Genomic DNA, 13,641 nt, shown 5'->3' on the forward strand with positions numbered 1-13,641 from the left:
AATAGTGTGTGTGTGTGTGTGTGTGTGTGTGTGTGTGTGTGTGTGTGTGTGTGTGTGTGTGTGTGTGTGTGTGTGTGTGTGTGTGTGTGTGTGTGTGTGTGTGTGTGTGTGTGTGTGTGTGTTTGTTCCTCCCTCATGAATAGATGATACACTCCTCTGTTGCTCCTTTACTTTCTCCTCCTCCTTCCTTTGCCTCCTTCCTTATATTGATAGTCGTCGGATGAATCAAAACCTGGACTGAAAAGGGCCCCTATTGCTTTCATGTTTGCGTAACCATAGTTACGCACATTTAAATAGGTAAGCACATCTGAGTTCTCCTCTTTTTCCTGTCCCTTTTTCTCAATTCCAGCTCATTAAATTTGTATGAACACAAAGTCACCGCGAGTGGATCTGGATGCTCCTGATTTTCAAATCTCTTTCAAAGGCTCCCTCTTAATGTATGTTCCAAACTTGTACTTTACCTTGTTGTATTTTAGACTCCTTGAACAGTGTATGTACGTGGGCCTACACACAACCTTTACAGAGCGGAGAGAGGAGGAGGTAGTGTGTCCGCCATGTGTGCACAGCAGCATATGTGTGTGTGTGTGTGTGTGTGTGTGTGTGTGTGTGTGTGTGTGTGTGTGTGTGTGTGTGTGTGTGTGTGTGTGTGTGTGTGTGTGTGTGTGTGTGTGTGTGTGTGTGTGTGTCTGGGTTTAACTAGTGTGAAATGTAGTGTGCAGCAGCAGCAGCAGAAGAAGAAGAAAGAGGAGGAGGAAAAGAAGGGGGAGGAGGAAGACGTGGCTCATCCCTACAGGCTGCATTGTACATTATCAATTATGTACTTCTTTGTGTGTGGGGGTCTGCTCTGCATCCTGACAGCTCTATGTAAATGTCTGGCTGGGGGCAATGACTTCAGAGAGAAGGTCACCCTCCGTCCCCCGGTGCACATAAATGACTCTTTTATTCATTTGCAAGTTTACAGGAGTCGATGAGGAGGGAGTTAAGGTGGAGGGTGAGGAGTCGGACATCTCCAAAAAATGACCGGCGGACAGCGGCTGCCAATTAGCTGCAGCGCTGCCTCCACGGGCAGAGCACGCTGCACAGCCTCCATGTTGGATCACATGCAGCCAGCCCTTCCACAGTTTCACTTTAATAATTCACACAAGGCAGGGCGGAGCAGCGAGGGGGGGAGGAGGGGGGTTTCTCACTTCATATGCAAAAAGACTGTGACTGCATAATGGGTCAGATGTGAGCTGACAGAGGTTTGCCATTTACGCTGTGACTCAACACTGCACATCTACCATCCAGCCGTGCTCATTCATCTCCCTCTGCTACAAAAAGATAATCAGAAGGTTTGTGGAGGGGGGGGGGGGGGGGCAACACTTGATGCAGTGTTTGAAACCTCCCTCTCCTCAGCTCCCACAGCAGCAGAAATCAAACCAAATCAATAAAAGTCATCTCTTCAGATGAACCCGAGCCATCACGGGGAAGCAAAACTACTTTTACTGGGCCCGGGGGAAAACAGCCCCAACCCCCGCCTCTCCACCAACGCTCCTCAATCCCTCCATCTCTTTGTTGAGTGTCACATGCTCGGCTGTGATGTATGGGGGGGGGACGACAGGACGACGACAAGCAGCAGATGTTTTCAGAAAGGCGAAATAACCTTGGTGATTTGGGTCAGAAGTTTGAGAAAGAGGAGAGACAGAGTGTTTCTCTACTCCACCGATAAGGAGGAATATCATGGAGCAGAAGAGTATGAGCAGCTCAAGGACATCCTTTTGAGTTTTTTTATTGTGTGTCACTACAAAAAAAAGAAGAAAAAACCCTGTGAAGTGAACTCAGCAGCGGGAAAACGCTGAGCTGTGCCATGCTGAGCTTAACTAAACTGAACTAAGCTGAGGCAGAGGAGGGGCAGGGCCGGGCGGGAGATTTGATGTGCTATTTGATTCATGTTTTCCTGTCCAGGCACACACACACACACACACACACACACACACACACACACACACACACACACACACACACACACACACACACACACTCTTTTTCTTCATCCTCCCCTACCTCTGCCTCCACCCTTTTTTTTTTACTTTCCCCGCTGAGTTAGGGATTGGGGAAATGCCCAGGAAGCAGAATCAGGTTGGAAGGGTGTGGTGGAGAGGGATGGAGAGGGGGAGGGGCTGCAGGGCCCTGTCACTCACCATGATTGGTCGACGGCTCTGCAGTCTCTGGGAGGCCTGGCAGCGGCTGCTGGTCCTCTCGCCTCGTGTCCACCGCTGGTTCACCAGCTCGCCCCGGAACTCATTTTCTATAAAGAAGCAGGAAGAGAGTTGTCATGTGAAATCAACAGCATCAGCACCGGTTTGGATACAGGGAGCCAGGGGAGGGTGGGGGTGCTGCTTTGAGGGAAGGTCAGGGTACTCGAGCATGCTGCAGACACTCCTTTATTAACCAAAGGCACAGTGTGTATGCACTACACACACACACACCGGCATGGTTAAGTGCCCCAGCTGGGGTCCCTGTCAGTCTGCTATTAGAATCAATCAAATTTCCGCATTTTTATCGAGCTTTTCAGGGTGCATATATAAGCGAACAGGGGGATGGGTGCTGTGTGCGGAGAGGGGGTGAAGAATGGTCAGTAAATAATGAATCATACATAAATCAAGCCTTTTTTTTCTCCCCCTTTTTTTTCATCAAGGTAATAGCTCTTCACTTCATCTTTCTGATCGGCCAGAGGAAACACACACATCCCTTCTCTCACAGAAACTGGAGGTGTTGAGCAAAAAACACGGAGTTGTACCAATAGTCTGTTTATTTTACTCCTTTCTTCAAGTTCAGAGAGAGTGCAGAGTGTTTTTCTATGAATGCCCAAGGCTGAACTTTTCTGTAAGACACTACAGCTGCTAGAATCCAAAACAAGCGGATGTCGCTCCCTCTCTCCGCTCTCAAGCCGCTACAGTGAAATCTGACTCTTTTTCAGATACACATACACGTCCTACCCTTTAGCTCTCACCTTTCAATGGATGTGCGTCTCTGCAGCAGGCAGCAGAACGCAGTGAAAGAGGCAGTGCCCTTGAGTTTACACTGACTCCTCTCTCTGTATGGGCCACCTTTCTGCCTGTCCTCAACAAAACGTCTCAGAGGAAATACAGAAAGGAAGGGGTCAGCGCACTCTGAGTCCACTCTATTGAAAATGTAAATTGAAGCGGCAATACTGTGAGGATTAATCAGAAGTCACAATTAATACAGAGTGAATTCAAGGGAGAAAATTCTAATTTGAATTCTAAAACTGAATGTTTGCAGGAGCTATTTCAAATAAGAGGCAACTAAACTTGGCCTGTGCAGGAATAGATTCCACTTTCTGACACAGTGACAAACTTTAATTGAATGTATTATGTTAACAAATGACACGTATTGTTTATGTATCATTGCTTTCAACTAACCTAATACAGTTATGTGAAATCTGTTGACATGATACATTTAATTAAAGTCAACCTTTTCAGTGCATCTCCACCATCAATGTCCGCACACGCTGTCCTGCACGTGAAGCCACAGTGTAGCAAAGTGCACACTAAAAGCAAACAGACAACAAAAGACTGCATGTCCGTATCTGAGGGGTCCCAAAGCAGAGCAGCCCCCCCACCCTCCATCTCAATCTCCATTTCCATCAAACCGCCCCCCCCCCTTTCCCCCTCCACGCCCTCTCCCCATTACGTGCAAACCTCGGCAAAGCCCAGCCAGCACTCTTTGCAAAATGCTTGTTTATCAACTTCCACTCCGCCCTCAGGAAAAAAGTGTTTACAGCAGCAGTCCTGTTCGTCTGCATCTCCATTCCTCCGACTGCACACATCTTTCTTTCTCCCTCTCTCTCCTCTCTTTTGAAGTGAGCATCCGTCCTGTATTGTTGGTCTGGGGGGGCCAAGGAGCTGAGAGCCCTTCCTAAATGCCAAGTATATAACAGTAGTGCTGTATTAGGACACGCTGCCTCAGGCCATGTGTCAGCATCCCTGCTCACTTTGTTCAGCCACAGACGCAGAGACACACCAGGACATCTTGAACGGTGTGAGGTGTCTCATTTCTGAGCCTGTAATTAATCACAGAGAAAAGGTGGCTAAATGCACCTCTCTCTACTTTCATCTGTTGTTTCATTTGAAAAGCTGAACATCTGGATGCTCGACAGATGAAAAAAGAAACATTAAAAGTCATTTCTGCTCAGGATATGTGCGCTCTTATTCTTTGATCAGATGCGGCTCAATCGCACCTAAAAGACTCGCAGCTCATTATTTTGCAGTGAAAATTGGAGGAGCACGAGACAATTAGCCGTTCACCGGGGAGGTTCGGATAATCACAAGTGGGTGAAGGGGGGGCGGGGTGAGGTGACAGATTGAATGGATTTAAATATCTACTATTTTACTACCAATATTCAATGTTTTTTTTAAATGTTTTCAATGAGTTTAGAAACCTGTCCTGTTTTCTGAAATAAAATATCCCAACATAAATCCACACGTGAAGTGGATAGATTTATTTAAAAAAAAGGTTTTACCGGGAAACAAAGTTGAGTAATACCATTATAGGCAGGCAGCTTACTCTACAGGGACAATGGGGCAAAGAGGCCTAAATCCATAGTTAGATTAAATACCATGGTGGACTGTCTGTAACAGTATTAGTGTACATACACGGCCGGGGCCAGCTGTACACCCCTCTCCTGTTAAGCAGGATTTAGAGACAACTTAGTGTGATTACTGAGAGCAGGGAGCACACAGAAATCAAAAGTTGTGCAGCGGGACGCTCTTGTTACTCAATGCTTCCTTTGTGTCACTGGGTTAAAAAAAAGTAACCAGATTATCTGCAGGAAGATGTGAACATTGTTTCAGATAAGCAGAAAAATAAAAATCAGATTTAGTTCAAACCTTCACTTAAATGTTCACGCTGGGTGAAATAAAGCAGGGCGGATGTAACTAAAGTGTTTTGTCAGAGTATGTGGGGTGGTTTTATCAGTTATGGGATGGGAGTTTAGGGGCGGGGGTGTGGAAGGGAAGGAGGCACCATGGTAACCAGCTTTTGAAGGAGCTCCCCTGAGGACCAGCCTGACCTCAGCCTCTGAGAAACAAACGGATCTCTGCTGCGTATAAAACACAAGGCCAACGGTAGGGGTGTGAGCACCTGAAGGCCTGCAGCTGCACTCTGCCATGTTCTACTATTTCTGCATGTCATGCTTTTCTCGGCCCACTGGAGAATGTATGCGCTTTTAGACTTCCTTTTTAATTAATTCTGATTTATTTATTTCCCTTTTAACGCATGGCATGAAATTCATTATTTCCAGGCTTTCATTTTCAATGCCTCCTCTCTATTGAAAGCTGGGCCAGCCCTGACCTTTGCTTGTCTCTCTCAGATTTCTGATAGGCTTTGAATGACGAGGGTGCAATTTGGCCCCAGCTGCTCCTCCAACATGTTTATTGCGCTCCCTCCTCCGGCACCTGCTGTCCTCACTACGGGCTATTCAGCCCTTCATAAATAGAGACGTTTCCTCCTATCACGGTAACTAAGAAAAAACAGAAGCAACTTGATTTGAGGGCCGGTGCTGCATGCAGCTCCACACTCCGCTGTTACTGACAGCATAAGGCACCAATAACCTAATTCTCTAATCCCCTGGAACTAGGCTACATTTCACAGGAAAAGTAAACAGAAGAAAAACAATTGGTGTTTATCATTTCTGCATAAGATGCATTCAATCTGAGCTCAGTGTTCGTTATGCATTAAGCCAACAATAAACTGTAAAGTGTCCTTCTGTGCATTGTCATTCATGAACTTAATAGCTTATAAGCTTTAAATACTTTTGAAAAACTCCACAGCCTAACAGACGTCTGTTCTTTACATTCTAAAGCCACTGCACAGAAATACAACAGAAACGTTGACTTATATTAAATGTATTATGTCAACAAATTGCACATAACTGCATTGGGTTAAGATTAAAGCAGTAATATTAAGTTTAAATCAAACATATTCCGATCAACTTGCTTTGAACTAACCTAATAAAGCTAGGGGAAATCTGTTGACATAATACATTTAATTAAAGTCAGCTTTTCAGTTCTTGCAGTGTGTGCAGTGAGTAAAAGCCAAAAATCATTCCGGACATGTCTCCTTAAAAACACAGTCTCAAAGTTTGTAAAGATGAGAGCATTTCGGTGATGGAAGTAAAGTTCTCCCTGCTGGATGATGCTCTCACATATAAACTCACAGCTGAAGTTTCTCCTCAGCAGACACACAGCAGTGTTCGGCTGCTACAACAACTTAGAGGGTGACATAACACAGTGTGTATCATCCCTCATCTCTTTCCTCCATCTTAGGACGCAGGTGCTCTGACAGACCGCGAGGCGCACACAGCACATTACGTGGCCATCTAAGCAAAGCAAAAAGGAGGGTGGGGGGGTAGTGATAACAAAAAAATACACAACGCAAAAGCTCACATTGTGCACCGGGAGAATCGCACTCGGGCTAAATGTGCAGCTCGTGCGCGCTGGTTCATTCTGCGCACTTTTTTACAAACAGCAGCTGACATTTGAAGAGAGCATCTCTGTTATTGCTGCAGAGGATCGAATGGCAAAACCCCTCCCTCTCATACACACTCCATCCTTCCATCCATCCATCTGTCCGTGCAGCCACACACACACACACACACACACACACACACACACACACACACACACACACACACACACACACACACACACACACACACACACACACACACACTCAGGGGAGTCCTGCTCAACGCCCACTGTAATATCGTAATAACACAATCTGGTGCCGAGCTCAAGATAGATATCACACTTTACTGTAACAACCACAAAGAGGGGAAACAGAGCGTGCAATGTGTGCGTAGTGACGAGTACAGTACAAGAGCTCATTTATTCCTGGAGATATAGAAGGTGAAACTAGAGGACGGAGTGAGAATACACTCAGGTACCACCGTGTTCTCCGAGAGAGCATCCACAGGAATAATATATAGTGTAGTGTTTTTCTCCAGCAAACACACACACACACACACACACACACACACACACACACACACACACACACACACACACACACACACACACACACACACACTGAGAGAGCATAGAGTAAACACGCAGAGCGGAGGTTCTGAGAAAGCGCCATAGTTGGTTTATTACAATTTATTGTAGAGAGCAACATTAAAGGGCAAAACAGCATCTTCTCCATGTCCAACCATAGCATCAACGAAGCGTTATCACAATGTAAATACACCGAGTAAACGAGGATACACTTCTAAAGAATATAGATTAAATTGACCGCAGCTGAGAGTAAGTTTTAATTCATAATCGAGGAATCATAAAATATGAAAACTAATCGCCAAGAAATCTGGTCCCGATGCGGGTACAACATACTACAAGGATGAGGAGAATATCAAAGTTATGTTCAAAAATGATTAAAAAAGGCTAGATTTAGAATTTCATATCATCATCAAATCATATATTTGTCATTACCTGTCTTCAAAAAATAATTCCTGCGGGCTTTGCGCTGCCTCCTCGCTGTTCGGAGAGTTGCAGGTCGCTGTCAAGTTCGCGAAAAAAGATATCCCGAGTAAAAGGTTTAAAAAACGATCATCTATCCCGTTACAAATGTCCAGATCTGATAAATAATAAGCGCGAGCTGCGGTCGGATCCCGGGGCCTCTGATGCTCTGCGCTCCGGCGCACGGCTCCGGATCAAGGCGTTAAGATGTTACTTGTTTGTAAGCAAAAACATGGCTTCATTTGCCTTTGTCAGCGAGAAAAAAACGTAATATTGACTTACCTTTCCCTCATGAGCCATTGTACCCCCCTCCATCCCCTCTCCGCACACACCCCCCATCTCCTCCCTCCGCCCTTTGCCATGACATCACGGAAGCTGTAGTAAAACCTCCAGCATCAGATGGGCAGGGCTTGAGGTCCCCCCTTACTACAACTCAATGGGCATATGTACACACACTCCCTCTTTCTCTCACTTTCTCCCTCCCCCTCCCCTCCCTCCCTAACTCCTTCATACATCTCCTGAGCCTGACAACTTCTCACTATTTTAGAATCTTCTGTGCAACATTTTCCAAACATGAGAATAAGCTGTTGCATCACTCAAACACTTCTAGCATCTTACAGATGTAACGTATATTTAGCAGTAATGCACTTCTGCGTAAACACCACTCGGATTGAGCTCATGATTGATAGCTTTTCTTCAAGTTTCACCAATGCATTTTAGAGCTACAGTAATCCCTCAACCCCCACGCATCCTGGAAAATGGTACCATCCAATAATTCATTCAAGGGATATGTTTTTCCTCGGCCTGGGAATTGATGTAGTTGTATGCAGAGTTATATGCGCGTTGCACTGACAGCATCTGATAACTCCTGCGGGTTTTAACGACATATAGGCAGAGAGTCTCCAAGGGAGATTTACGAAACAAAATTATTCATGGGGAGGTGAGGGGAGGAAGAGTCTTATCAATTTGGTTTATCTCTGAAAAATAATGTGCTGGAGAGAAATGTTTGCAGAAGAGTGATCAGTGTCAGCTGCAGATCTGCTGATAGTTCCAGGCTCATTGAGAGTGATGCCAGCTGTAAGCGCAGCTCCAAACAACGCACTCAGTCTTAATAGTGCAAACTTGGAGTCGCTCCCAAATGTTGCTCACACCGTGCTTTTTGCTTTGCTGTTTTGAAACCATTAGTGGAAATGACAACCATTCATTACAAGCCATTTGAGAATAGTCCCCACAAATGCCATCCTTTATCTGCTGTCTCCACGCCGCGCACGCAGGGAATATTCAAAAAGCCCAACCTTCAGCTTTCAGAAATTCTATTAAATTCTTATCTCTTTGCAGCAGGCTCTTTTTGTGCAATCCCATTGTTATGCATTGGAGCTGAAATCAATCACCGGCCGTGCACGCCGCATCAGGATGATTTCAGACTGTGCGCACAGAGGATTCACTCAACAGCAGCATCAACAATCCAATAAACAAAAGAGGAAAATATGAAGAAAAAGCCCCAGGCCCTGATCCAGCAGAGGGGCTGTGTGGAAAGTCGGGCCTACAGGTCAAATCCGAGGGCCCCACAGAGGGGACACATATATCTGAAGATTACAGAGCAGATACAAAGTCTTTGTTTGGACAAAACCGTGATATTTACTCAAATTGAGGATTATATTTTCCTGTGGTGAGATTTCAGAACTACGGACAGCTCCACAGGCAGTGTGTGTTTTTGTGTTTGTGTTCCTGTGTGTGTGTTCAGGACTCTGGACAGCTCTGGCCTGCACACACACGCTTTTGTTGAGGAAACAAAGGCTTTTGTCTGAACTGTTGGAAGATATTTTATATGTAAAGGTTGTTTATTTTAATCCACAATCCCAAAGTTATCTCAGTTCTTAGTTTTTTTTTAAATGTATGTATTATTACCATAGTCGTCATTTTTAAAAATCCAACTGTTATCATCATTATAAGCTTGATTAGTGTATAATTGTTTGTTATTTAAACTTTAAAAAACTTCAGTTCTATAAGCCCTAATCTTTGAACTGAATTAAAGTAAACTAACATAGACTATAAAGAGTCAGCAGCTGGGAGCTTCTTTTAATCTGTTGTCAGACAGTGTGTGTGTGTGTGTGTGTGTGTGTGTGTGTGTGTGTGTGTGTGTGTGTGTGTGTGTGTGTGTGTGTGTGTGTGTGTGTGTGTGTGTGTGTGTGTGTGTGTGTCTGTTCCCTGACCCTGTTCTAAGGTTTAATACCTGAGTTAGTATGTTATTATTAAACTAAATAATAAGGGATTTAACTATTAATTGAAATAAAACTAAAACAAACCTCATTAGGAGCGTGTTTAAATGTTTGCTGATAATCCAACATTAAAGCAATGTAAAACAATGTATTTTTGTTAATCCTAAATACTAAACTAAAGGCAAAACAACTAAATTAAACTTTTTTTAAATACACGTTCTTTTTTTGTGACGTTGAAGGAGTGTCTTTACAGGCCGCAGCAGTGGGAGCATCAGCTGGGAAAGTTTCCTGCTGAAACAAAGTGTGTGTGCAGTGTGTGTGCACATGCAGATGGCCGGGCCTGCAGCTCTTTAACTCCGCACATTGTATGCATGGTGCTAAAGTGTGGTGGCAGCCAGCATAAATATTACATGGGGCAGCAGCTGACTGAGCGCAGAGGTGGGGACCGGGGGAGGCCCCTATAGTCCCTCGACAGATGGAACAAGCCGACAGACTAACGAAACAAAAAAAGTTTTTAATAAGCTCGCAGCTTGGCATTGTCCCCACGGTACCGGGGCCACACGGTCCCTCAGGGGACCAACTGTCCTTTGTCTGGACACTTTTTACAACGGGCTCCAAGTTAGTCGCAGTCTGAAGCCGAGGAGAAGTTTCTGTTTTCTGTTGGTGTGTGAGGGATTAAGTCCACTGCGCAGAAAAGTTACTTTAAGCCTCTTAAACCTCAGTGTCTCTCAAACTGCTTTGTTTTGATTCAAAACAAACAGAAAATACCTTTTAACAACTGAGTTTTAATATTGATTTAGCATGTCAATTTAAACTTAGTTTATATAAAACGCACTTACTTTATCAAGCCCTTTTACATGTGTAAACTTAACTTCTTACACATTTACTTGCACATTGGTCATTGCAACATTCCCTTGAACTATTTTATTTCTATTCTGCACTATTGTTATTATTGTAGCCTGTCTAAAATATTAAAGTTGCATTGTTGAAGGAGCCGGCGACTTAAGTTTTCCATTACCATACTGTGCATATAATAAAACCTTAGAATCTTCCCAGATTCCGAAACAGATCTCCTCCTTAAAGTTTCCTAAAGTTGAAGAAGTGATGATACGAACCTAGAAAAGCGCGACACAGCTTCATGTCTGCGGTGCTCCGGTCCTCTCTGTGTGTTCCTCCGCAGCCGCCTCTCCAACTTTACTTCTGCCGAGCAAAGTTGCTCAAACTTTAGTTCAACTTCCCCGGCCGGCCGCCGGGAGGAGGGGGCGGTGCTGGTCGGGAGAGGGGCCTGCTGACTGACACTCCCGCAGAGCCAATAGGGAGTCTCTGTGCCCTCCTGCTGCCGGGAGCTGGAGCCAATCCCAGAGCCCCAGTGTCAGCTTTCAACAACAATAGAGATGGCAACAAAGAGCATCTGCTGCGCCCGGCAACTTCTCACACTAAACCCCCCCACCCCCCCAGGCAATCTCATTTAAACTTTATGAACAACCATTCCTCTCATACAGCTTTTTGCATATGTGCACTATCTTTAGGATATCAAAACTGATTTAGAGTAGACAAAATGAAAATGTTAATGCCACAATTATGCTAAATGTAATTCGTAAGGGTAATCATCAAACTATATTTTGAACTGGGCAGTAACACTTCACTTTATCTTACATTCTGTGAAGTCTATCACAGTTAGGACACCTCACTTCTCTAAATTAACATGATCAAAAAGACGGGAATAACCTGTATGAGGAACAACTATCCTCATAACGCTCTGTGTTGTGTGTATTCACTTCATATCATCAGTGTTCGTTGTGTGAACTGTAATTTTTGTAAAGTGTCTTTGAGTTCTTTGAAATGCACATCATAAATAAAAAATATTATTATTAACAAAAACGAGAAAACTTGGCAGCAATTCCAGCACAAACTCACAGATGTGAAACCACAAGGGATATTATGACGAGTCCTGCTTTAACACTTTGTTATTTTACACATTACCCAACACTTATTAATACAATTCTCCAAAACAACATTTTCCCATGTGAGTGCTGTCCGCAGGTTTGAAGCACCTCCTCCCAGCAGATGTACGGCTAATTTCAGTAAGTTAGAGGGGCATTTCAGCTCTGACTGCAGGCCCATTCAGTGTCTGGGTCTGGGACAGCAGACAGGTCCTCCCTCCCAGCAGCAGATGGTCTGCCAGATAATGAGCTCTCCCATTGCTTGCTCCCATTACCCCCAACCCCATCTCTGCACCCTGTAACGGGGGGGGGGGGGGGGGGGGGGGAAGGCTCCTCACACTCTGCTGCTCCTCTTCTACACTTTGATTCATGCATATTTCATGATATGGTTCCTTTTTCCACGCTCTGGTCAAGAGAGTTGCAAGGTGTATTTATGTATAGTTATAAATGTTTACTATAAGATGAAATGACTTATTGTGAGCTATAAAAACAAATTAAACTAAATGACCGGACACTAAACTAAACTGAATTCACTTTAGCATTATGCTTTGCTCTTAAACTAAACTGAAAGAAACCCAACAAAGTTGACTTTACCCATCGCTCTAAAACCAAACTAATTATGACATATTCTATATTATTATCCCAAACTTTGGCTATTAAACTTAACTTCTTTTAGAGCCTAATAAATGACATACACAAAGATAAAATAAACTACACCTCCTTATCAGTTTAAACCTTTTGGATGGTTTTAAACTAAGCTGAATTGAACTTTAACTTAATATTATTTCAATTGAAGAGATAAAAATGTGCATAACTAAACTCTCAAGCAAATGTAAGTCGTTTTCATTGGCAGCTCTTTTGCCTGTAAGTCATTATAGAATATATTCAATAGCTAAAAACAAACTATATCTTAAAGACACTTCACTAAACACACTCTCCCTGTCTGCCTTTAACTACCCTTGAGAAAACCTAAGTTAGAGAAACAAAATAAAAGTGATATGATCCACACATTCGAGCAAAAATAATCTCAAAGTCTGTACTATGTGCCAGTCAAGTAATATGTGAAACCTAACATCCCTGACCATTTTGTACATAAAAAGTGGAATAATTGTTACCTGATCCAACCTCACTGTACTCCTCATTATAGACTGGAATAGTTGTTAATTGAGAAAAAAATGTTATAAACCAGAATGATTATAGCTTGACTACAGAAATAGTTGTCCCCTACTTATAAACTCAAATACGCCTGATTTTGTCACATTTACAATTAAATTAACTTTATACTTCTAAACTCAGCGGTTGTTCGTTCTCACTCATTATTCTGTTGTATTCTCCAACAGATGAATAATCTAAACCGAATCAAACAACACAACTAAACCCAGTTTTCATAATCCTAAATTCCCAAAACTGATAACAAAACTAAATTGATGTCACACACGTGTTTAAGCTTAAATTGTTGTAAATAAATCAAACTAAATAAAGCTAAACAGGCTCCTTGTAAATGCACCTAACTGAAATGAATCACATCTGCATTATTGAGGAGTGGAATGTAATCTAGACATATCTGCTTGTTTGAAACATAGTAAATAACTTTACATTTGTATACATTTATTGTTATTGAACAAACAACCTTTTCTATTTATCTATATTAACAGTTTGTATCCAGGAAACAAATCCCCTCTTCCTTCATGGCCCACCTCCACCCCTGATCCCATGGCATGAGAGAAAGTGAAAAGAAACACACACACATATAAATTCACTGCTTATTCAACTGGCTTCTGGTGTGTAGGTGGACAAAGACGGTGTCGCTGTTCAGGAGGACTGACGTTTTTGATCTGAGGTAGGCAGACAAGCTCCTGTATTCTTCCTGAGCACGGAGCTCATTTTAGCCTATTAACTTCCCCATCTCCCCCCCCCCCCCCCCGCCTGCACTACACCCACACACATATAGTGAACATTCAATGG

At 43.5% G+C, this 13,641-nt stretch overlaps 1 protein-coding gene across 1 annotated transcript in view; it reads right to left on the bottom strand.

Annotated features, from left to right (window-relative positions):
* The window catches only part of myt1b (myelin transcription factor 1b), a 125,892-nt gene that overhangs the window by 33,750 nt on the left and 78,501 nt on the right, over nucleotides 1–13,641 (bottom strand). The window contains 1 exon segment of the mRNA XM_063894171.1: nucleotides 2,181–2,287. Within this exon segment, the coding sequence (XP_063750241.1) occupies nucleotides 2,181–2,287 (107 nt within the window).

This window comes from Eleginops maclovinus, chromosome 1 (assembly GCF_036324505.1).
Source record: "Eleginops maclovinus isolate JMC-PN-2008 ecotype Puerto Natales chromosome 1, JC_Emac_rtc_rv5, whole genome shotgun sequence".
Taxonomy (NCBI): Eukaryota; Metazoa; Chordata; class Actinopteri; order Perciformes; family Eleginopidae; genus Eleginops; species Eleginops maclovinus.